This window comes from Eretmochelys imbricata, chromosome 3, assembly GCF_965152235.1.
Source record: "Eretmochelys imbricata isolate rEreImb1 chromosome 3, rEreImb1.hap1, whole genome shotgun sequence".
Taxonomy (NCBI): domain Eukaryota; kingdom Metazoa; phylum Chordata; order Testudines; family Cheloniidae; genus Eretmochelys; species Eretmochelys imbricata.
In genome coordinates this window covers 64590949-64614135 of record NC_135574.1, presented here as the reverse complement: position 1 = coordinate 64614135, position 23187 = coordinate 64590949, and the positions used below count along the sequence as shown (strand labels likewise).

General features: G+C 39.9%; 1 protein-coding gene across 1 annotated transcript in view; it reads left to right on the top strand.

The window, feature by feature from the left end:
- Positions 1 to 20507, top strand: part of UBE3D (ubiquitin protein ligase E3D) — a 110965-nt gene extending 90458 nt beyond the window's left edge. Inside the window, exon 10 of the mRNA XM_077812756.1 lies at positions 18141 to 20507. Coding sequence (XP_077668882.1) covers positions 18141 to 18161 — 21 coding nt within the window. The 3' untranslated portion in view covers positions 18162 to 20507. The remainder of the gene's footprint in view (positions 1 to 18140) is intronic.
- Positions 20508 to 23187: the final 2680 nt, after the last annotated feature.

Sequence of the window (23187 nt, the reverse complement as noted above, 5' to 3'; positions counted from 1 at the left end):
TTATAATTAACTGTAGTTTATCTGATACCGTATCCAGGTAACAGGCTTGTCAATATCTAGTTAATCATTTGTTTGTATTTCTGTTATATTTTTTGTTCCTGTACATCTTTGATACAATAGTTTTCAATGACTGAATTTTTAAAAATGTGTTCAATTGTTTAATACAGTTAAATAATGTTTTAATAGTGCATTTGTAAGTGACCTCTCTAAGGAAAGTGTTTTACATGGTACTTTTTGAAGTCTTAGGTCAGTCAAACAAGCTATAATGATTGCAGTTCTCTGACAAAGTCCCTGTTTTGTAGTCTAATAATCCAAGCAGAAGAATGATACCTCAAGGGAATTATGACACTAGTGTACAATTTATTCAGTATAAACTTGTCCTTGAGTGATAAATTGGATACTAAAAGCAGTAAATAAGAGTGAGTATGGAAAGAGGAAGAAGACCTGCAAAAACTGAGTATCATTGACTGTGATTAATGCTTTGTAAAAGGAAGATTAAAAAATGAACCTGGAATAGGGTGGCCAACCCTCCAGGATTGGCCTGTTGTCTCCAGGAATTAAAGATTATGTCCTGTGATGACATCTCCAGGAATACATCCAACCAAAATTGGCAACCCTAACCTGGAAAATCCCACGTTGTGAAAGAGAAACATTAGCTTTGTTCTGCGTAATACTATTTCTAGCATTACATCAGTTCAAGAAGTGGTCACAGAATAGTGAGATGTAATTGTTGTGATCGCCTGAAGCTGGAGAAAATTGAAATGCTGGGAAGCGAGCAAAAAGAACAAACTATGAAAAATTTAAAAAGAGGAAAAAACATGAGGGAGAGGGACAGTGTGAGTGTGTGTGTGTGTGTGTGAAGGTGTCAAGGTGGCTTCTTCAGAGCAATGTTTTACTAGAGGCTTTTTATTTTTTATCCAATAAGCAATCAGAATATCATTCTAATAAATCAAAGAACCTGGTGTGGAAAGGAAACTAGGGCGCTAATTGGCGAGAGTAGCTGGAATTTCCAGAGCTATGTAAGATCCTAAAAAAAGGACAAAATGTGAGTAGATATGGATGAACTCAGAAATGTTTTGGTGTTCACAGAACCTCCAGAACTTTTTACTCCCTGTGCCTTGTGATACTTTAAGAACTGGGCTTTTTAAATGTGCTAATTCACTCTAAATAGCATTTAAAATGAATGCAGCGAAACTGTATTCAAGTAAACAATACATTGACCTGCTAACTAAGCCTCATTGCTAGGGCCCTGCCAAATTCACGGTCCATTTTGGTCAATTTTATGGTCGTGGGATTTTAAAAACAATAAATTTCATTATTTCAGATATTTAAATCTGAAATTTCACAGGGTTGTAACTGTGGGGGTCCTGACCCAAAAGGGGCTTGTGGTGGGGTTTGCAAGGTTATTGGGGCACGGGGTCATGGTATTGCCATCCTTACTTCTGCTCTGCTACTGGTAGCAGCACTGCCTTCAGAACTGGGTGGCCAGAGAGCAGTAGCTGCTGGCCAGGAGCCCTGCTCTGAAGGCAGGATTGGTATGGTATGGTATGGTATTGGCATCCTTACTTCTGTGCTACTGCCTTCAGATGTGGGCCCTCTCCGGCCCAGCAGCTGCCACTCTCTGGCCGCCCAACTCTGAAGGCAGCAGTGCAGAAGTAAGGGTGGCCTGGTGTAGTATTGCCACCCTTACTCCTGCGCTGCTGCTGGTGGGGTGCTGCCTTCAGAGCTGGGCGCCTGCTCAGCAGCCAACACTCTCGGGCCACCCAGCTCTGAAGGCAGCAGTGCAGAAGTAAGGGTGGCCATACCGCGACCCTCCAACAATAAACTTGTGACCCTCCTGAGGCCCCCTTTTGGCTTGGGACCCCAGTTTGAGAAACATTGGTGAAATCTGTATAGTGTAGGATAGAAGTACACAAAAGACCAGATTTCATGGTGGAGACCAGATTTCATGGTCCATGATGCATTTTTCACGGCTGTGAATTTGGTAGGGCCTTACTCATTGCTAACCTGAAAGGGACCACCTATAAGTGTGAACAAATGTTTTAGACCTCAGGATTCATTCAATTCTTGTTGGGACTGCTAAGAAGGCTGTTTGTGGCGGTGGTTGTTTTGCGATTTGGGCACCTCTCCCTGAAGAGCTGGGCTGGGATTACAAATGTTCTTCACATGTAAGTCCAGCCTGTAGGCACCACTCTAATGCAAATCATGATAATAAACTGCTGAACAAATAGTAAAGACTTTGGGTAGCTTGTGTGTTGGACTGGATTTGAACCTGTAACCTAGAGGCAACAGTCTCTACATAGCCCACAGCCCACTTGAGCTGTTCAGTTCCTGAATGATGTGTATGTTTTTTTTAACTGCAAAATCACTTTAATTGCTTTATTATCTGTTTTGTTTTGGAATGTGTCTCATGTTTGAAGCAGGATGGCTGGAGTGCCTTGAAAGTCCACATGCAAGTCTTATATTGTGTGATAGTGAGTACAACTTGTCACAAAATTTATTTTATTTTCACTCATATTCTTTTTTCATAATGTTTATGGTGACCTATTTTTGTGGCTATGAAAAATGATTTCCCCATTCCTTTGTGACATTATTGGCCTAGTAAACTGTTCCGAAGTCACTTGGTGTAGTTGGCATTACTAGGATGAGCATTAATTATTTTCAGGTTGTGATGCATCACCTTTGCGGTGTCTATATTTGTCTTCCACGTGTGCATCATCCATTGCTAATTATAGGTGGTCTAGAGGGAACAGATTTTCCAAGTCAAACAGACTATTGTAGTGCAGGATACTCTCAGGATATTTTTGAAATGTAGTCAAATTAGCCACTGAAACAGTTGACTATATCCTTGCTGATTTTTGCATAATTCCTGGGGTGTTCAGTGTAACTGCACCCATCCAGCAATCCCTCTGAAATGAAAGCATCCCAAATCTAACTCTTCAAACATGTGAATGTCCTGCTCCAACACCCATTCCCAGTCGAACGCTTCATTTCCAGAGTTGTAAAGCAAAGTGATTAAATTCCTTTTCTCTTAGGAAAACCCAAAGAACTTTTGTTCAAGTTCACAACCAGACTAAGAAATGAGGATTCTGTAAAATATTATTCAGTTCTTTTCCTTTCTTGTCTTTCTGCCTCGTTCATGTCTTTTTCCATCCTACACACTATACTTTTAACAAAAAAGATTTTAACTCAGACAAATTTAGCTCTTGTTGCAACGTCAGCCAGCCATATCAAAGAGAGAATGAATTCGTGCTTTTCTTCTTCTGTCCTTGTTTGTTCACAGAGGGAAAGACAATGGTAATAGACATGTTTACTCTTGAGACAGAATCCACTATGTGACTTCTGGTAATGGGTATTTAAGTTTTATTAAAGTCATTTTTTATCATTCTCTATTTAAAAACTTTCAGTGGCATGAGGAATGGCTCATTAGGCAGTTTAGTAATGCAGTTTTTAGATATTAAATGTTTGTTTTATGTTGTCCATGCTGGATGATTTTTGCCTTTTAAGGAGTTTTAGTATAATTATATTTGACTTCATTATGTTTAAGGGTGCATCTTCTCTAAGCATCTCTTGAAAGTACATTACCTATGGGAGAATTAGCTCATTACACTCAGATCTGTGATGATCCCATTAGCAAAGCAGTGGGGACTTGAAGTCTTAGAATTACAGACATTGTCTAACTGCAAAGCAAACGGAAGAGAATCTTCTATCATGGTGCAACTTTTGGTGTTCTTTAGATCTCTGAACCACCATGACACCTGCACTCCTCTGGGACAGTGCAGATCAGAAAGTCCAAGACACGTGTGTGTGAATGGGGAATAAAGCATTCCCAGTCAAGGGGATCCAACCACAGAACAAACTTCTAAAGGAGATCAAGTGAATGCAGAATCTGGTCATCTTTAGGGGAAACCTTTATTTTAGGAAAGGCCTTTCCGCCATAAAAATGACACTCACAACGAGCTACCTTGGTATGGCGCAGAATACAGTGACAGTGAATACAGTGACAATAAATTGCATTTAGATAGCAGTTTTCATCCAAAGAAGCCCAGAATACTTCACAATGTACATGCACACAGAACCACCAAAGGGCACCCACATCTGGGCTCAAGAATAGCAGTCATGCAAATAAGCAGCATATGGCACACTGCACAGCGCGCCTGGGCAAGCCCCCATCTTTTACAAAAAGTGAATGGGATCTCTAATGTCTGTATAGAGTTTATAGCACAGTGGTTTTAGACCTCTCCTCTGACACCCCCCCCACACATAACATCCATTGTACTCTGTTAATCTACCTAGGAGGGAGCGAGAGCTGATTTGATCCTACTGGAATTTAAATCTGTGGTTTCCACACCTGATGCTTAGCCCATTAAACTATCCCCACTGGCATTCCAGGGAAGAGGCAGTCAAAATGCTGTGTTCTTTATCCTGGGGTGTTTGAGGATACTATTATACATGTGCAGCGTTCTACAAGCCTCTCACATGGGTTTTATTTTATGAGTGGTATTTTGAATGGTAGCCTTCATGAAAAAAATAAGACTAACAGATTCTGTCTGTCAGCCCCAGCAAGGTCAGGTATCTAGTTTTACAAAGAAAACAGTGATAACCAGCATAGTCCACATTCTCTGGGATATCGCCATGAAGGGTCTTATATTCCTTATTGGGCTGAAATACAGAGAACTCGTACTACTTGTGGGGCTAAATTTAGCTCTTGCAGAAGTGGGCACTGGGACAGGAGGCACATACCCTGCAGAAAGGGTTTGAAGGACTTTGAAACCTATCGGGTAGTAGATCAGTATGGCCAGATAAGAATGTGTGTAAGCCGTTTATTCTCTTATGATATGCTTTCTCTGTAAAGCTTTTTGTTCTGAATGGTTTGCTTTATGAAGGTGGGTTAGTCACTGGTTAACCCTGTCATTGCCCCTGAAAGAGAACAGGAGGCAGGTGCTGAACTAAACTAAGGCCATGTCTACACTTAAAGCTTACAATGGCACTGATATACCAATACCACTGTGCTACTGTAAGAGCACTCATGTAGCTGCATTATGCCAACGGGAGAGAGCTCGATGAGCAGTGGTAGCTATGTTGGTGGGAGACCGTCTCCCTTTGACATAGCACTGTGCACATGAGTGCTTATGCCGGCAAAACTTAAGTCGCTGGGGGGAGGGTTTCACACCCTGAGGAATAAAAGCTTTGCTGACATAAGTGCTAGCGTAGACATGGCCTTAGACTTGTTCAGGTGATCACAGTGAATTGCAGGAGGAATGGCATCTAAATCCCTGGTCTGGAGGGAGAGGAGCATGGGTTCCCACTTCAAGATAGGTTACAGCTAGTGGCCTGAGACCACAAAGGAGCTCTGACAGACACAACTCCATTAATTTGGCCCAGGATCTCCACACTAAATCCATGAATTGAATTTTCAGAATCTTTCTTCCTTTTGTCCATTTCTTTTAAAAAGATTGAACCATGTCTAGTCTCTTGTTCAGGGCTTTCATTCTTTTCTCCATTGCATATTTAAATGACATTAAGACCAGAGTTAAATACCACAGCAGAAGCACAGCTGCCATCTTTCCCCTCTCTGAAACAGCCCTCATAAAGGAGATAAGTTTTTGCTTTGGTATCTGTCCCATGGGAAAACTAAAACAAAAGTTTGCACAAGAATGCAAAGCACAAGTTACTTGGCTTGGAACTGCTGGGACTCAACAGAGCCTTCGTTAAACGTGTCTTTTCAGACTGCCCCCACACTTGTGCCCTCAGGCAAACATTTTTTCTACAGCAGTTTAAATCATTTGCTGTAGAAAATAAGTGCTGCTTAAGTTTGCATGATTAGCTGAGGCTTGCACTTCATAACAGTATAAAGCAAACAGCATCTGGTCTTGAGAAGGAAAATCCTAAATTCTGTGGATTTTTTTTTTTTAATTATTCTGGTTGGATTTAGATCAGTAATTACAATGCAGCATTAGCACCAAGTTTCATCTATATCCATGGTTTGTATTTAAGTCTAACAAAAGTAAATACTGTTGTTCTATCTGTGCCTCTCTACATAACACATGCTACCAGGAATAATGGCTGCTCTGGAAAGAAAATGGGAAGAGGCCAATGATGGGGGTTGGGAATGAGACAAAATAAAAATTGTTAGGGTTTGTAGCCGTTTAAATTTGGATTTTAAAAAATCACTTTTCTACTTCCCTTAAAACATTTACATTTTTAAGCAATATTTTCCAATATGCTGAAAGGACTTTTGTCTTGATGTAAAATAAAAGCCAGTAGAGATTGACCTTTTGTCTATTCTTTTGGCTGCTCTTAGACTTCCTTCTAAAGCTTGGTCTTGCTTCGGCATGCTGCTATTATGTCAGCAAAAAGCGCAGCCTGGAACTTCAGAGGGATTGCTCTCTGTTTCATATTTACCTCTGTTATATCGCAAGTACAAAGAGCCTAGTGCAACTCAATACTTCTGAGAAATTAACACTGTTAAGAGGGATAAGATGAAAGCATGTATGTTAGTTATAGACTGACTTATTTCATTCAATTTTAAAGGGACACTATCAGGTTGAAAATCATACTTTAAAAAAAATTCTTGCTGAAATTACTACTGAAATCTATTTTATTTTCCACTGGGTGGGTTGTTTACATTTTACTTGTCTCCCAGTTTGGACAATGGAACTACAGTAACTGGGTCATATTGTCTCTCACACAGTTTATCCCTGCTCCAGGGAACAGGAAACAGCACAAATTTGCACTTGTGGGATTCCCTTCATATCTTTCCCACTGGGATGTGGAGTTTTCCCTCCTCATTCTTCTCGCAGAAGCAGTAGGGAATTTGGCTGCTTAGGCAGCAGATCTACTGAGGTCTAGCTTTTCCATGGCTCTGCTCTGCCTCCAACCCCTCTTTGGGCTCCATGACAGTGTGGCTCTGACAAATATATACTTCCCTTGGGTTCCCCCAGGTGCTGCTGTCAAATTGCTTACAGTGTAACAGATGGACCCATGTAAATGAATACTGATAGGGTCAGCATTAACTTCTCAAATTCCCATGAGGCTGGGTGGATGGAGGATCTCACAGAGGGTTCCTTTCCCTCCAACATCTGGAGCACCAGCTGAGCCACCGTGAGAGGGGGAATGATGGAACAATATCATAAAGCCTTGCTCCTAACTCCAAATGATCTGGGTTTTCCTTCCCTCCTCTTGTAACCCATCAGGGCTATTCAGTCCCATCACATCTGTTTCTATTTGGTTTCACGTCTGTGTTTCCCTGCACTAGCACCATGCTATAATGTTTAGTTTCCTGACGCTTCAAGGAAATAGATTGGTTTGTTAAAGTCCACAATGCCATTGGAATGAAAAAATGATGATGATCATGGACACTCTTCTGTTAGTCCTAGGTTTTGTAAAACTATATTTTTATAAGGTCCAGTGTTTGGAACTCATTTGAAACTGGCAGTGTCCTTTTAATAGCCACGCTTTTTAGTGGTTTTGTAAGATTGTTTCATGAAGGTTTTCATGGTATCTTATCCCTCAAGTAATATTTTTGTATTTGAAATTCTGTTTGTTGTTAGAAGTAAAGCAATTAGATTGGCTTTACCATGCTAAGGGCATGATCCTGTCATCCTTGGTGGATCAGGCCCTACGAGCGCAAGCTGATCCTTCTACAGTTTGCTTAGGGCAGAAGTAAGTGCCAGGGATAAAGTAATTATGAAAAGAACTTTTATTCATATTCTGATACATACTTAGGGCCTGGATCATCGTTCATTATGTTCAAAGTATGCCATGAAACTTCCCAATCTGAGCATAAACCTGGAGCAGTTCTCCTCAGACATTGTAATTTCTGTCCGTGATTCATCAGAGGTGAAAAGTGAACTTCAGGGCACTCCTATCATCTGCTTATCTCCGATCTGGCATAGGGGAACGTGGGGACATAGCAAAGCCAAACATAACTTGCTGGTATTCTCCCTAGAGCCTGGAGAGTGGATAGTCAGAGCACAATTTAGAGCAGCCCTGTAGCTGGTGTAGCTCGGATCAGAGCTCTGCATGCTATCAGGAGGCTGTCCTGAGAAAAGTAATCCCATTATTAACATAGGCATGTGCTTGATTACTACATTATTCTCACTGTCCTAGTACTAAATATGCCCCTCTCCTTTCAAATGGTTAACATTCAAATCTAGAAATGTCTGTGCACTTCCAAAAAGCAGTTTCACAGATCTGAATCTTTCCCAAGCCATCAGATGTTGCTTAGGGCATGAGCAAGGCTTTGTCATCCCTGTCTGTCATGTTGTTTGCCAGAATGGCTGCTACGCTGTGTTTCTATAACTCATCTTTTTTACAAGGATAGGTTGGCTGCTATTGCTCAACCCCTTCCTGGATGATCATGGACTGCTTTTCCACTGGTCCCTACCCTTTGACCTGTCCGTCTTGGGTGGTCCTGTGAAGAGTTAAAACTTCCGTAGCATAGTTTTCTGGGTCACTGAAACACACAAGCCTTCCCCCGGTGCCAAGGTACAGACCCCAAGGAAGGAGTTTCATAGATACTGAGGTAATAAATAACTGCCTACTAGCACTTTAGTCTGATAAAGGCAGCTGCCTTTTTATTGGGCCCTGCATTCACTGGAGACAGAATGAGGTGGGCATATGTTGAGGTTTAGCAGTTAAATAATATTCCTTCAAAGTTATTTTCATTTTGTTTTTGCAAATGTATTTCCAGAACATAAATTGAGAGTATATGCCAGGAGCCAGTTATTCATGGAGATGTTTCCTGGACAAGATTTAGATGGTTTGCTCCTCCCACTTCCTGGTCTACCTTGATCTTATGCCAGTGCAAACTGAGCACAAATGTTGTGATGAATCAGATAGGATTTAGGCCTTAATTAAGACGATGCAGAATACTTGGTGTCTTCAGACACATCTAGGGGATTTGTCTTAAAATTGTAAAGGATTTGCATCAATCATAACCTGAATATAGACAACGAATAAGCCAAGACTATGACACTTCTTGGCTATAATGGAAAAATCTGCCAACATTTCAGCTGCTCAGTATCCACTTGCTGTCTGCAACCATTACAATAGGACCACATTGGAAAGCTCCACATGTCTATGGGCTTTATTACATGGGAGAGCTGTGCAGAAACTGAAATTTTTGTCCTGTGGAAAACTTTGCATTAAAAAAAGTTTTGCATCAGAATAAAAAGTTGAAAATGCAAATTTGTCAATGGAATAGAAATTTTTTAAATATTCCAGGCAGATAGCTGGACCACCACCAACCTGGTTGCCCAAGAAGACGACTGCCCAAGGAAAGCTGTCTGCATAATGGGTTTCTTTCAAAAGTTTCATCCTATCGACATGCTCCCATGGAACATTTCGATTCTGTCAAACCAGCATTTTCCAATTAAAAAAAACTTGTTCTGTTGGAAAAACTTTCAACAGTTCTAGGATTTCCACAAAGCCTGGAAAATACTAACAATGGAAGATATTAATCCTCTAAACTACTGACTCCCACTCTCAAATGGCCAGGAAACCCAGTATACCTTCCACCTTTGCTCCTGATTTAGCTATCCATATGAACAGAGACAGCAACGTAATCAATAATCTTAATGGAAAAGTCACAGACAACCAGACTAGTGGTGAAAACCTGGTTCCATTGAAGTTAAATGCAAAACTCCTACTGACTTCAGTGGGGCCATGAGTTCACTCTAGAGATCTAGCAGAAAAAGGGAAGGTCAGAAGCAACAATTATTTCAATACAAAACTTGAGATAGATTTTTCTCTTGTATCAATGCAGGATCCTTCTATCTTTCAGTACGTAGTACCGGTAATATCGTTACAGTTGATGTGTTTATTTAATTTGACCATTTTATTCCTTGGAGAAGATTATATGCATTTAAATACTTCCCTGTAGAGGGTGTGTTTTTTGTACGGTTATATTTCCCTGCTGTGTAATAAAAAGTAAAATTTACAAAAGAATGCTTTATGACTGCATTTACAATATTACCAAACTGAATGAAAAAAACCCACAGTAGATCATCAGAATATTTGATGTCTCCAACAACAAAAGAATAATAACACCGGGAAATCATAAAAATAGCTAACAATTACCGACAATATTTTAAATACAATACGTTATATAGAATACATACAAATTAAAGATTAAAATTTATTAAATTCTGTTGGTTCAAGGGAAAGCCTATAAAATGCAATAATAGTAAGCTGGAAAAAACTAATAATATCCAACCTCTATTTGTTCAATGACAGGAGGTATTGTATCTTATATGTCTGTATCACATTGTAGATGTACTCATGCACCTTAGCAGGGTTAAAGTATCAAAAAAGTTAATGTTGCAGTTTTCTTCTAACTCTTTGACTAGAGATCTGTGGGTTTGTGGGAGTTTTTGCCCCATCTATCATCCTTTTGCCTTTCTGAGCCACACAGACTATTAGCCTCATCAGGGATCACCACAGATAATCTTGCCAAAGCCTGCAAACATGGTATTTCACACAGTCCCTGTCAGTACCCAGGCCGGGCCGGGGAAGCTGCTAATCCCACCAGTGGACAAAATTCAGTAATGAATCCTGGTCACATGCCACCTGAGGCATGTTGCACATACGCTAAGAAGAATGCTATGAAAGAGAAGTACCATACAAAACAACTGTGATCTACAAACTAAGTTGTCAAGATAATTAGTTTTCTGAACAGTTTGCACGAGAATTTTTTTGTTGTTGCAGATAGTACAGTGTACTGAGTCCTTTTCAAGAAACTCAATCTGGTTTATTTCAGAGTAACAGCCGTGTTAGTCTGTATTCGCAAAAAGAAAAGGAGTACTTGTGGCACCTTAGAGACTAACCAATTTATTTTAGCATGAGCTTTCGTGAGCTACAGCTCACTTCATCAGATACATACCGTGGAAACTGCAGCAGACTTTATATATACACAGAGAATATGAAACAATACCTCCTCCCACCCCACTGTCCTGCTGGTAATAGCTTATCTAAAGTAATCGTCAGGTTAGGCCATTTCCAGCACAAATCCAGGTTTTCTCACCCTCCACCCCCCCACACAAATTCACTCTCCTGCTGGTGATAGCCCATCCAAAGTGACAACTCTTTACACAATGTGCATGATAATGAAGTTAGGCCATTTCCTGCACAAATCCAGGTTCTCTCACTCCCTCACCCCCCTCCAAAAACCCACCCCCATACACACACAGACTCACTCTCCTGCTGGTAATAGCTCGTCCAAACTGACCACTCTCTGGTTTATATTAGCCAACTTTTAAATGCTGATTTTGTATTCTATGTATCTTTACTTGTGCCAAGAAAAATTGCTTTAATCTACTATTTGTTTCAAAATATTATAATTTTATTCTATTTCACAATATTGAGTAAAGTCTCAGCATTCCGTCTTGCTAGTTTTCACAATACAAAAAGCTGGTAACAACTTCAGATAATGAATGAATACAAAAAGAAAAGGAGTACTTGTGGCACCTTAGAGACTAACCAATTTATTTGAGCATAAGCTTTCGTGAGGTACAGCTCACTTGATGCATCCGATGAAGTGAGCTGTAGCTCACGAAAGCTTATGCTTAAATAAATTGGTTAGTCTCTAAGTGCCACAAGTACTCCTTTTCTTTTTGCAAATACAGACTAACACGGCTGTTACTCTGAAACCTGAATGAATACAAACGCTCCATTTTCAGATTTTTTATAGATGCATATGCAGCGCAGCACAGCCATATACGTAAGTACATACGTACACGCAAAAGACAAATCACACCAGCTTGTATTTATTGTAAATGGTAAAATGGCAGAAATGTTGACACAAATTCTCAGAAAGTTAAGAAAGGTGGCTTATTTTGTATCTACCAAGAGTCAGTGTCTCATGATCTCAAAAATCTCATCTCAAAAATCATGGAGCAGGTCCTCAAAGAATCAATCCTGAAGCACTTACATGAGAGGAAAGTGATCAGGAACAGTCAGCATGGATTCACCAAGGGAAGGTCATGCCTGACTAATCTAATCACCTTCTATGATGAGATTACTGGTTCTGTGGATGAAGGGAAAGCAGTGGATGTATTGTATCTTGACTTTAGCAAAGCTTTTGACATGGTCTCCCACAGTATTCTTGTCAGCAAGTTAAAGAAGTATGGGCTGGATGAATGCACTATAAGGTGGATAGAAAGTTGGCTAGATTGTCGGGCTCAACGGGTAGTGATCAATGGCTCCATGTCTAGTTGGCAGCCGGTGTCAAGTGGAGTGCCCCAGGGGTCGGTCCTGGGGCCGGTTTTGTTCAATATCTTCATAAATGATCTGGAGGATGGTGTGGATTGCACTCTCAGCAAATTTGCGGATGATACTAACCTGGGAGGAGTGGTAGATACGCTGGAGGGCAGGGATAGGATACAGAGGGACCTAGACAAATTAGAGGATTGGGCCAAAAGAAATCTGATGAGGTTCAATAAGGATAAGAGCAGGGTCCTGCACTTAGGACGGAAGAACCCAATGCACAGCTACAGACTAGGGACCGAATGGCTAGGCAGCAGTCCTGCGGACCTAGGGGTGACAGTGGACGAGAAGCTGGATATGAGTCAGCAGTGTGCCCTTGTTGCCAAGAAGGCCAATGGCATTTTGGGATGTATAAGTTGGGGCATAGCGAGCAGATCGAGGGACGTGATCGTCCCCCTCTATTCGACATTGGTGAGGTCTCATCTGGAGTACTGTGTCCAGTTTTGGGCCCCACACTACAAGAAGGATGTGGATAAATTGGAGAGAGTCCAGCGAAGGGCAACAAAAATGATTAGGGGTCTGGAACACATGACTTATGAGGAGAGGCTGAGGGAACTGGGATTGTTTAGTCTGCGGAAGAGAAGAATGAGGGGGGATTTGATAGCTGCTTTCAACTACCTGAGAGGTAGTTCCAGAGAGGATGGTTCTAGACTATTCTCAGTGGTGGAAGAGGACAGGACAAGGAGTAATGGTCTCAAGTTGCAGTGGGGGAGGTTTAGGTTGGATATTAGGAAAAACTTTTTCACTAGGAGGGTGGTGAAACACTGGAATGCGTTGCCTAGGGAGGTGGTGGAATCTCCTTCCTTAGAAGTTTTTAAGGTCAGGTTTGACAAAGCCCTGGCTGGGATGATTTAATTGGGGATGGGTCCTGCTTTTGAGCAGGGGGTTGGACTAGATGACCTCCTGAGGTCCCTTCCAACCCTGATATTCTATGATTCTATGATTGTCATCACAACTGGAAGCTGCCATTTTTTTTTTACTCTTCCAGCGACTGTGACAGATGGATTGGAATAAACTGGGTTAAGATGAATCCAGATAAAATGGGGAAATGATGGTGATAGGTAGGAAGAAATTAACTGGATAGTAAGTCCACTTATGTTAGTTCTATGTGCCAGACCGCCAGCAATCTGGTTGCAATTTCATGATCATATTCCATCGACTGATGCTGTTGTTCCAATCTTGGTGGCAGGTAGTGCCTTTTCATTGAAGTCCTATTGTTTGTGACCATTTCTTTCTGAAATGCAGACCTCATCACAGCAATTATTGCCTTTGTAACCCCCAGGCCACATTACTGCAATGTTCTCTATTTGAGCTTAGCACTGAAAAAGCCCAACACTCATCACTCAGTGGGACAAATAGCTATGAGCCCATAGTACCAGTGTTTTATGACCTGCTTTGGCATCCTCTTTATTTCTGGGCACAGCTCAACATGGTTAGTCATGAAGTACAAAGCCCTTTCTCCATGTTCCCTTGCAGTTATGAGCCACTGGGCTGATCTCACTATTGGTTCCTGAGGTTAATATCTCTATCTGCACTAGAGATCTTACACCCCTGGGACTTGATTCCTCCTGTGGTCTGCCAGAACTGTAACCAAATTCAGCGTACAACGCAAGATAGGTTTACCATATTTCAGGTTCCCAAAAAGAGAACACTTCTGGGGTGGGGGATCTGGAGGGAGGGTACAGTTGGGGAAGCTGGAGGAGGTACCTGCAGCAGGGGTACTCACTTGAAGTTGGGGGCAGTATCACTCTCTATCATGCCGGCAGATGCAAATCTGGAATGCAGCGACAGCAGTCAGTCAGTGCCTTCCTGTGGGACCCCCTCCCCAGGGCTGGGAATGGAGCCTGGGTGGGCAGGATCCAGCAGCTGTCGACCAATCAGGAAGTGGACCAGTCGCGACTCTTTCGGAGTTGCAGCGTCTGCTCTGCAAAAATTGTGGACGTTTCCTGTTGTTTGATAAATTTGTCCGGACAGAGGACGGAGCCTCAACAAAAAAAAAAAAAAAAAAAAGTAATGTCTGGGAAAACCTGGATGTATGGTAACCCTAGTGCCAGACAAATTGTTTTGTCAAGTTTTTGAAACTTTTGCTTTAATTTTTATAAGAGATTGGGTGTTAGTTGGGAATGACAGGGGTAATTGTTAGACCTTTAATGTTGTTCGTACTTTTAAAAAAATTATAACAATTGGGTGCTAATAGATGTTTTTTAGATGTACATATAGTTAAAGACAGTGTTAGCAATACTGGTTTGCTCAGGAAGAAATAGATGTCCATGCAGTTTAATTTTAGACCTTCTTGAAACTTTCTGATAACATTTTATTTGGCACGTGTTTTTCATACAAGCTGTAATCGCGAAGTGTTTCACAGAGTTAAAGAATACAACAGAGTGTCTAGTAAGAACACCAGAACACAGTGTTGTAAAGGCATTCCATAATGAATAAATTAAGGATTTGGTCATAGATCCGACAAAAAAATTACGAGGAATAGGTGAGGGAGAAAAGCCGTTATTTGTAGGAGAAGTTTGAAAAGCAATGGAGACTCAGTGAGCCAGAGAGATAAAAGAAGGCTGTTCCAGAAGGCAGAAGCCGCTGGAGAGAAATCTCTTTGCACAGTATTACCATTCTGGACAGAACAGATAGAGAGGATGTCTGGTGTTAGATGAGCAGAGGCAAGGCTCAAGCTAGATGAGCAATGTATTCAAACAAAACACAAGATCTGTGTGTTCAGAGTACGTAGGCAATTCTGTGGAGCTGACAGTAGATACAGGAGTAAGAGAAAAGTTAAAAGGTGAAAAATGATGCCAAAGTTACAAGCAGTGGAGGCAAAAGGGTTGTCTGAATTAAGGGAGATAAAGAAGATGGAGTTGGAGAGAATTCTCCTCTTTGCTAAGAAAAGGACAAGTGGTTCTTTCTTTGAGGCAATCAGCTTTAGGAAGCAGAGATTAAGCTACATGCTTATTTCATCAAAACACAAAAACAACTCAGTCAAAAGCTGAGTTTCAGTATATAATCATGGGGATCACAAACTTTCAAACTACTCCTACTTTTTACTCCCTCCGAAGTGAGAGAATGCTGCGTAAATAAAGGGGAGTGTGTGCTTTTAAAGGTTAGGGACACAGGATTTCTAATACCTATATGTTTCATACCAGTAAAATACACAGCATTCCAATACAACCCCTATTCATTATCACTTCACAGGGGGAAATGTACTTAAGTTCTTTCTCATTTAACTACAACTGTAAAGTTAAAGCGAAACAACTTCTGCATGTAGGCAATCCTATCTGATTCATCACAACATTTGTGCTCAGTTTGCACTCTCATAAGATCAAGCTAGACTAGGAAGTAGGAGGAGCAAACCATCTGCATCTTGTCCAGGCAACATCTCCATGAATAACTGGCTCCTGGCATATATTTCTCAATTCAAAGCAAACATTTGAGTGTCTTTTGAGTATTCCTTTGGCCATCTGATCAGAAAGAAATCTTTTATTCCGTGCAGCTCTATATTCAATCCCTGCCAGTTCATCATATTTATTAGTACATTCTTTAAATACAGTATCAAACAGTCTGGGGATTAAAGATCAGCATGACATCCACATACATGTAGTCTAATAGTTTACAAACCCAAGATGATATTGAGCTTTACTAGAGCTGTAATTGCTTGTGTAGTTGATCCACTGGAGTTGCAAGGAGCATGGAGGAAAAAGGTCAGCATGTATCTAATGGCTCTTCTTCTTGCTGTGTTTTTATGAGGCATCAGTTCTGTTCACTGGGTGTTTTCGCTAAATGCCCTATTGGCTAAATGCCCTATTTTTAAATACGCTAAATTTTTAAATACGCTAAATGCCCTATTGGCTTTTTCATCTTTCCATAGTGGCTTTAATGCGTTTTCTGAACTACCTTTTTGATCAGCATAGTATTAAGCTTCCCCAGTTTAATAGTTAGCTGTTTTGCTTACTCTGGAGGTCCACTTTGCTCATAATTTGTTCCCAGTTGTTTAAAGTCACATCCTAAATGTGTTCTAGTATAGGTTGCCAGTTCTGAGGAAGGCTGAAAAGAACATGGAGGGAAAGCCACTTCATGGAGATGAACTAATAGCCAATAGGATCGGCCCATTTACTCCCACAAATCCTTGGGCTTTTTGTATTTGGCAGGTCACACTCCCTGTCCCTTCTATATTGCCATTAGCCCTGCACACCAAAGGGAAGAAGGTGGATCATTTTCCATGCAGTGTTTGTCATGTAGTTTTCCTCCTTCCAGGATTTTTCTGTAAAAAAAAAAAAAATGATGCGGTGCGCGTGGTGTGTGGCCCCTAAAACTGGTGGTCATTCTAACATTAGAGTTCACCACACCAGTAACAAAAGTGAGCTCCTGCATCACCACACTGGGTAACAAGAAGCCAAAATACAGTCCCCTTACGTAGCCCAGCCCGTATCACCACCCAGACATCTGATCTTTATGATGAGAGGTTACTGAAAAACAGATTCATCGTATATAAGATTCTTCTAATCCCAAGGATCAGCCACTCCCCCAGGTCAATATATATACTTATAGATAGATAGATTTTACCGAATACCACGCATGTAGCCAATCCTTTAGTAACTAAAAACTAAAGGTTTATTAATACAAAAAGAAAATAAGAGTTATTAATTGGTTAAAGGAAACGTGTACGTTACAGTTATTTCAGAGTTTGCAGGTCAGGATAATAGCAGTGATGTTAAATCTGCTATCTTATAGTAATTCTCTCTGGTTCACTCAAATAGATTGGGTGTCATCAGTCCATTATCCAAAGCTTCCTTTTGTTAGAAATCATCTCCAAAGATATGGGGCAGAATTGAAGACAAAGAAGAGATGTCACAGTCTCCTTTTATACTTTTAGCCCAAGTGTATGGAAAGTTACTGGCAAAAGATGGAGTCTTAAATCACATGTCCTTATGTGCCTTGCTGAATCACGGGGTAGCCATTGCCTCAATGCGTTCTAAAACGTCTTCAGGAGGGGCACACTGGGTGAGCTGATTGTCCTTAATGGGCCATCAAGCAGGCTGCCTTGTCTAGATGCAAATCTGTCTTGGGGTGCCACCCAAGAAAACAACATGTTTGAGATACAAAGTCTTAGCCAATATTCATAACTTCATATACAAAGATGATACATGGATTTAAACAGGATAATAATACTTAGCAGTCTATAACTTTTCTATTGATACCTTACATGTCATACTTGTACAAGATTTATTGCAACTTTATAACAGTGGTGACTGTATTAGTGTAATTAGTTATCTTCCTTTTTATGCAGCATCACAGATGTGTCTTGGACTATTTCTTATTCACTTTGAAATCAGAATGAGTTTTTCCATTAACTCTGAGGTCAGGATTTCATAGCAGATAGAGACAACGTTCTTAAAACAAGCTAATATTTTGGGCAAAATGGGGAGTATATCAGGGATTAAAATCGAAACCAGTTTCAGAATACTGTCAGATGTCTTCTTAAATTAGAAAAGATGAACACCTTTTACTTTTGTTATTTAGAAAGGACAAAAACATGTATACATGACTTTCCCTCACAGAAATACAGACCAGAGAATCTTGCTAATCCTTGTTGCAACTGTGAAAAATCCTACAGTTGATTTAATTCAGCAGCAAGCATTGAAAAGTGAGTTTGAGAACATTAAGGGCATAAACAGAAAAGTAGAATAAACATATTAAAACTATCTTCAGCATTTAACAATCACTTCTTTGGGAAAAGTACTGCACAGCTTTGGGTAAATGCACTTTTCTGTGAAGTGATAAGTGCAACGTTTCTTTGAATGGCAGGAATCCTTTATGCTTTTTCTCGCCATGCTGAAGCTAACAATTGTTTTTTGTTTTGTTCTCTTTTACAGGTTGCCTTTTTGAAGATGTGAAGAATCCAGACATGCTAACTGAAAATTGTTCTCAAGTTAACCTTCAAATAAAATACAGAAATATAAGGATCGTTTTCATTAGGGTGACTTTCCAGCAAAAGTCACTGAGGGTACAAAACGTGAAGATAATATTTAATTATTATTTTAGCTTTGATATTTGTTGGATTTTTTATTTTGAAAGAGTAAAGCCAATGACAGAGAAAGTTGGTTCAGACAGGCATACATTACAAGACTGGAGTTCTGAGAGTGACTTATGTCTGACTGCTGGGGTGACCTTAATGATGACCTCTTAATCATCAGGGGAGAAGAAATCAATTATCTAGATGGAGCAGTGGCTGATAGTAACTTATGTATTTTATGTGGAAAATGAAGAACTGGTAGCCAGGAGAGGGTATAAAATATTTAATATAGTGAATTCCAACTAAGAAATATATATGCAACTTTTACCACTTTTCTCACTTTTTTGAGTTGGCAGAGGTAATCAAACAACTAGAACTGTAATATGTAAACTGTTGTTTTCCAGCAACCTTATGTATGTAGAATATACATTATTTCCATATTAAATCCTACTCCCTAATCAAGAGAAAAAGTGGTATTTACATGCCTGCACCCTATGTAAAACTGAATTAAATTGATAATGCATTGGTTAAAGTTCACAAACAAAAAGTTTTATGATTACTTAAAAGAAATGATCTTGCAACTACAAAAAGAAGGGTGTCTGGATATAGGCCTCATAGAAGTTGCTAAATTGAGAATCCTGGAGACAGAAATCCTCTGTTTGCAAAGCACGTGCATCTCAGGTTGTTACAACATAAACTTCCCCACGCAGCCCTTTCTAGACTTTCCTAGGTGCCTCAATCCTGGCTTGGAGGGACCATATCTATGGAGTAGTTCAGTCTTTATGGCCCATTCAGTACTTTCTCTTATGAGACTGTCAACAAAAGTTGACAAGCGAGTTAGTGCTGATTGGAGTTGGTGGCAGTTTCTGTGTTGTAGACACTTATCTACTTGTAATTGGACTGATACCACCAAATGCATTCCATGTGGAACAAATAATCTTGCACTGTTTCCATTTTTGGAGTGGACCTCTCATTCTTTAGTTGTCAGTAATCACTTTGGTCTCCATTGTGCAGAGAGAGTGTCATAGCAGATTTGTATATATGTGTGGGCAGCGGAGGGAAAGATGAGCTATTCATCTCTGCATAAGCATCACTACTACCATAATTCAGCAGCCACCCTGTAGTATGCCTAAAATAAGGATATGGCTGAACTGTATGAGAAAATTAATATTGCGGATCCCTTTTGTATTGTATATCTGAGCCCTGTATTAACACACATTCAGAACCCTGCCTATTTTGTAACCTTAATCTATTTTCTTATGTGTCCTCAAGATTGGCACAGAATACCATTGGGGCCAAAAATTTAGTATCAAAAATGGGTCATGCATTTATATGGATAACTAGATGATCCAGAGTTATACTAGTTTATGCTACCATACATTTTGGTTAGAGTTATTAAACACCATGATTCAGGTTTTAAACTAATCTCTAAGTATCAGGATTACGAGGAGACCAAATATAGGATGCAGATTAGCCCACTTTTGTCTATTCTGTTTTGTGCCTTCCTCTGAAGCATCTGGTGCTGTCCACTTTTGGAGACAGAATACTGGATTAGCTGGACCCTGGGTGTGATCCAGTCTCACTGTTCTTATGTCCTGAAGTTGCCTGGGAGAAGCATTTCTACTGAAAATAGTGGAAGAAATTCTGTTTGTACAGGCTGTTTTTTTTTCTTAAACAATTAAGAAATAAGAGAGACAAGATGGGTGAGGTAATATCTTTTATTGGGCCAACTTCTGTTGCTGAAAGAGACAGCTTTTGAGCTTACCTCACCCACCGTGTCTCTCTTTAATATCCTGGGACCAACACAGCAACAACTACAATGCAAACAATTAAGAAATAAGAAAGCTGTGAGCTTGTCAAAGGACAACTCTTTAAGAGGAATGGGTTTAGAGGGAGAGATTCTTGTTACAAAGAGCTTCTTTTAAAACACTGAGATTCCAGGAGAAGTCAGCACTTCCTTTACATGTTTGCCAATAATATTGTTCTAACACATACTGCAAAATGCTGAGCATCTCCTGTGAGATATGGGATATCAGTGGGGGTTAAGACCACTCAGCAATTAGGTTAGGCCCCATCCTACTTTTCCTCATTTTAGATTTGACTACTCAAATAAAAGCAGAAGTGTGGAATTTTTCACATATATATTCTGGGACTATATTGTGTACTTCCATGACAATTTGTCTGTATTTTGATTTTTCTCTTATGAATAAAATTAATTTTTCACTAATTTTTTTCCATCTTTGTTGTGCTCTGTTGTATGCTGGTCTCTGCTTTCCAGAATATGATTAGGCCAGTCTAGGAGAGAAAACATTGAAATGACAGATTGCTACACTGTGATTGTAAGGCCACTTTCCTCCTATTTCAATGCCCCCTGTTGTGATTTTGCATCAATAGAGCAATCTGTTCCAGAGAGTATTTATGCTTTGTATGTTTAAAATCTGTCATTGTGTCAGTTTCTTGTACATAATATGGTATTAGGGACATAAATAGTTAATATACTTCTAATGGCAAATGAGGTTCTGAGATGGCAGGTGTAGGCAAATCATTAACTTGATTTATCAGCAGTACAGAAGAAAAAATCTGCATGAAGTGGGGCACTATAAATAAATATAAATCAAACCCCTCCTGGCTAGTTTATCACTCTCAGAAAACCTTGTAGAATATCACAGTGAAATGTCCTGCTTCTAGTGTGTTCAGCTTGAAAGGATTCCTGGGGAAGTATATGGGAGAGGAGACAGCAGAGGTAGCATTAGGCCAAATGTGCAGCCTCACAAAGCCATGCTCTTCAGGAATCTTTTTTTGTTTTTAAACCCGGTCTTCGTCCCACTTACCAAAAAGGTGAGGGTTGTGAGCTGCCAAAAACAAGCATTTCTGGTTCTGGTTGAGTTATCTTTCCTGCAATTATTAAGTTATTTGGACCCAGAAAACATCAGCCCACATACAGTAATGTATAAATGTATCAGAAGTGTTCTTGTCTGAAAATAAGTTTATTTGCCAGTATTCAGAAGAAGGGGAGAAAAGTCAATAATGTCCCCTTACGAGTATTCATTGTGATGATAAGTGATGCATTATTCAGCTTGTAACTGTTTATATAATAGACAAGTTGTCTAATTTTTTTTCTTTTAAATCTTTCAGCATTTTTTAAATCTCTTTTCATAGGCACTGGTGTACTTGAATCCTGATGAGTTCAGTTGTTGCCTTTTTAAAACTCATTAATTATAATGCTTTATAAAAATACGGCAATCTTCATGTGAGCAGGTTATTTTTGCACACCAGTACTTGTCACAACATCCTTGTGATCATTCACAATTAATGGTAAATCTAATGTCATCTTTTAAATTCCACATTTATATGTGGCCAAAATAAAAATGTTGCTTATTTTTCAAGTTTATAAAGGGTGCACATCAGAAGACCTCATACAATCAACAAAAAAATATATATTTTTTGCACAATACCTACAAGCCCTTAGTTGCAAGATAAAATAAAGCGTTTCAATTCTGGTTTAAAATAAATAGAGTGATTCCACAGACAAGCATTTTGGGGTTAAACACACAGCGTATGTCTACCCTGCAATAAAACACCTGTGGCTGGCCTGTCATCTGTCACAGGCTGCGAAGCTATAGAAGTTCAGTGTAGACATCCGGTCTCAAACCAAAGCCTGGATGTGACCCTGCTGTTGGATAGCCGTACACCTTGAGCTCTGCGAGCCTGAGTCAGCTGACACGGGTTAGCAGCAAATGTTTTATTGCAGTGTAGATATACCTTAACATGCTTTTGTCGGTTCCCTTTTCCATATTGTGCTGTCTTTCAACAGTTAATTGACTGACTGTTACCTTCGAATAAATCTAGATAAAAACAGTGTTTGAAGTGTGAGCATGTATAAAATTGGTTTTAATTTAATTGTAAAATGTCCTTTTCTATTACGTTACATCTGAGGATTTCTATGCATTTTACAAATGTTAACATACGGACTGGCAGAGCTGCAAAATATAGCTAAATCTTGTGAATATAGAACCTGTCCTTTAAAAATGTGTCAAGCTTCATTCATAATTTGAAACTATGTTTTCCTTTAAAACTTTTATAAGCATCACAGAGGCCTTGATCCTGCTGTGCATAGTGAGTCGGGATGACAAGTTGCTTCACACCAGCATCAGTGTGGGTGGAGATTAAATACCAGCAAAAATGAAGACAAGCAGTAGGGGGCAGGACTGCAGTGGAGCAATGACAATCTATACCAGCTGAGGATCTCTCCCTAGGCCAGTTCCTTTGCACTGGATATACATAAGTCATAAGCCCTTAGTGCTCCCTCTTTCTTGCCTTCAACAGTGTAGAATAAAAAATGGTAGTGTGGGCCTGGGGCATGTCTAAGGAGACATGGCTTAAGTGTGATCATCATGCACTGAAGGGTCAGTGCAGGTCATAATTGCTGACCACTGTAGAAAGGTGTTGGCTGTAAAACAAGGAGAGGGGAGAGAGAAATCCAGTCAATGCCTTTCAATGCTGGACGGTTAAATTATAGATTAACAGGGTTATTGAGTTTACAAATTCATGCAGTGTCCTGGCTCTTCTCTGAACTGCTTTGGCAATTTTGTCTGTGGCTAATATGAAAGGTGAGACGCACACAGTGATCCAATTGTATAGTTAGTGTAGGCTGTTTTCTCAGATTACCAGTCATGCCCTTTACCGGGTTTTGATTTATGTGGACCTAATAAGAGCAGAGCAAGCATGGTCCTTTGTCTGAGCTTTGAAAGGAATCTGAGTATGGGACAATTTACAGCTTGTGCTTTGTCGCTGAAGAAGAAAAGTGTATTTGTTAAATTGCTGGAACACATATGCCAGAATTGATGAAGCAAACTGAAAATGCACTAAATTAAGGGTATCTTTTAAATACATGGCTATTCAGAGGC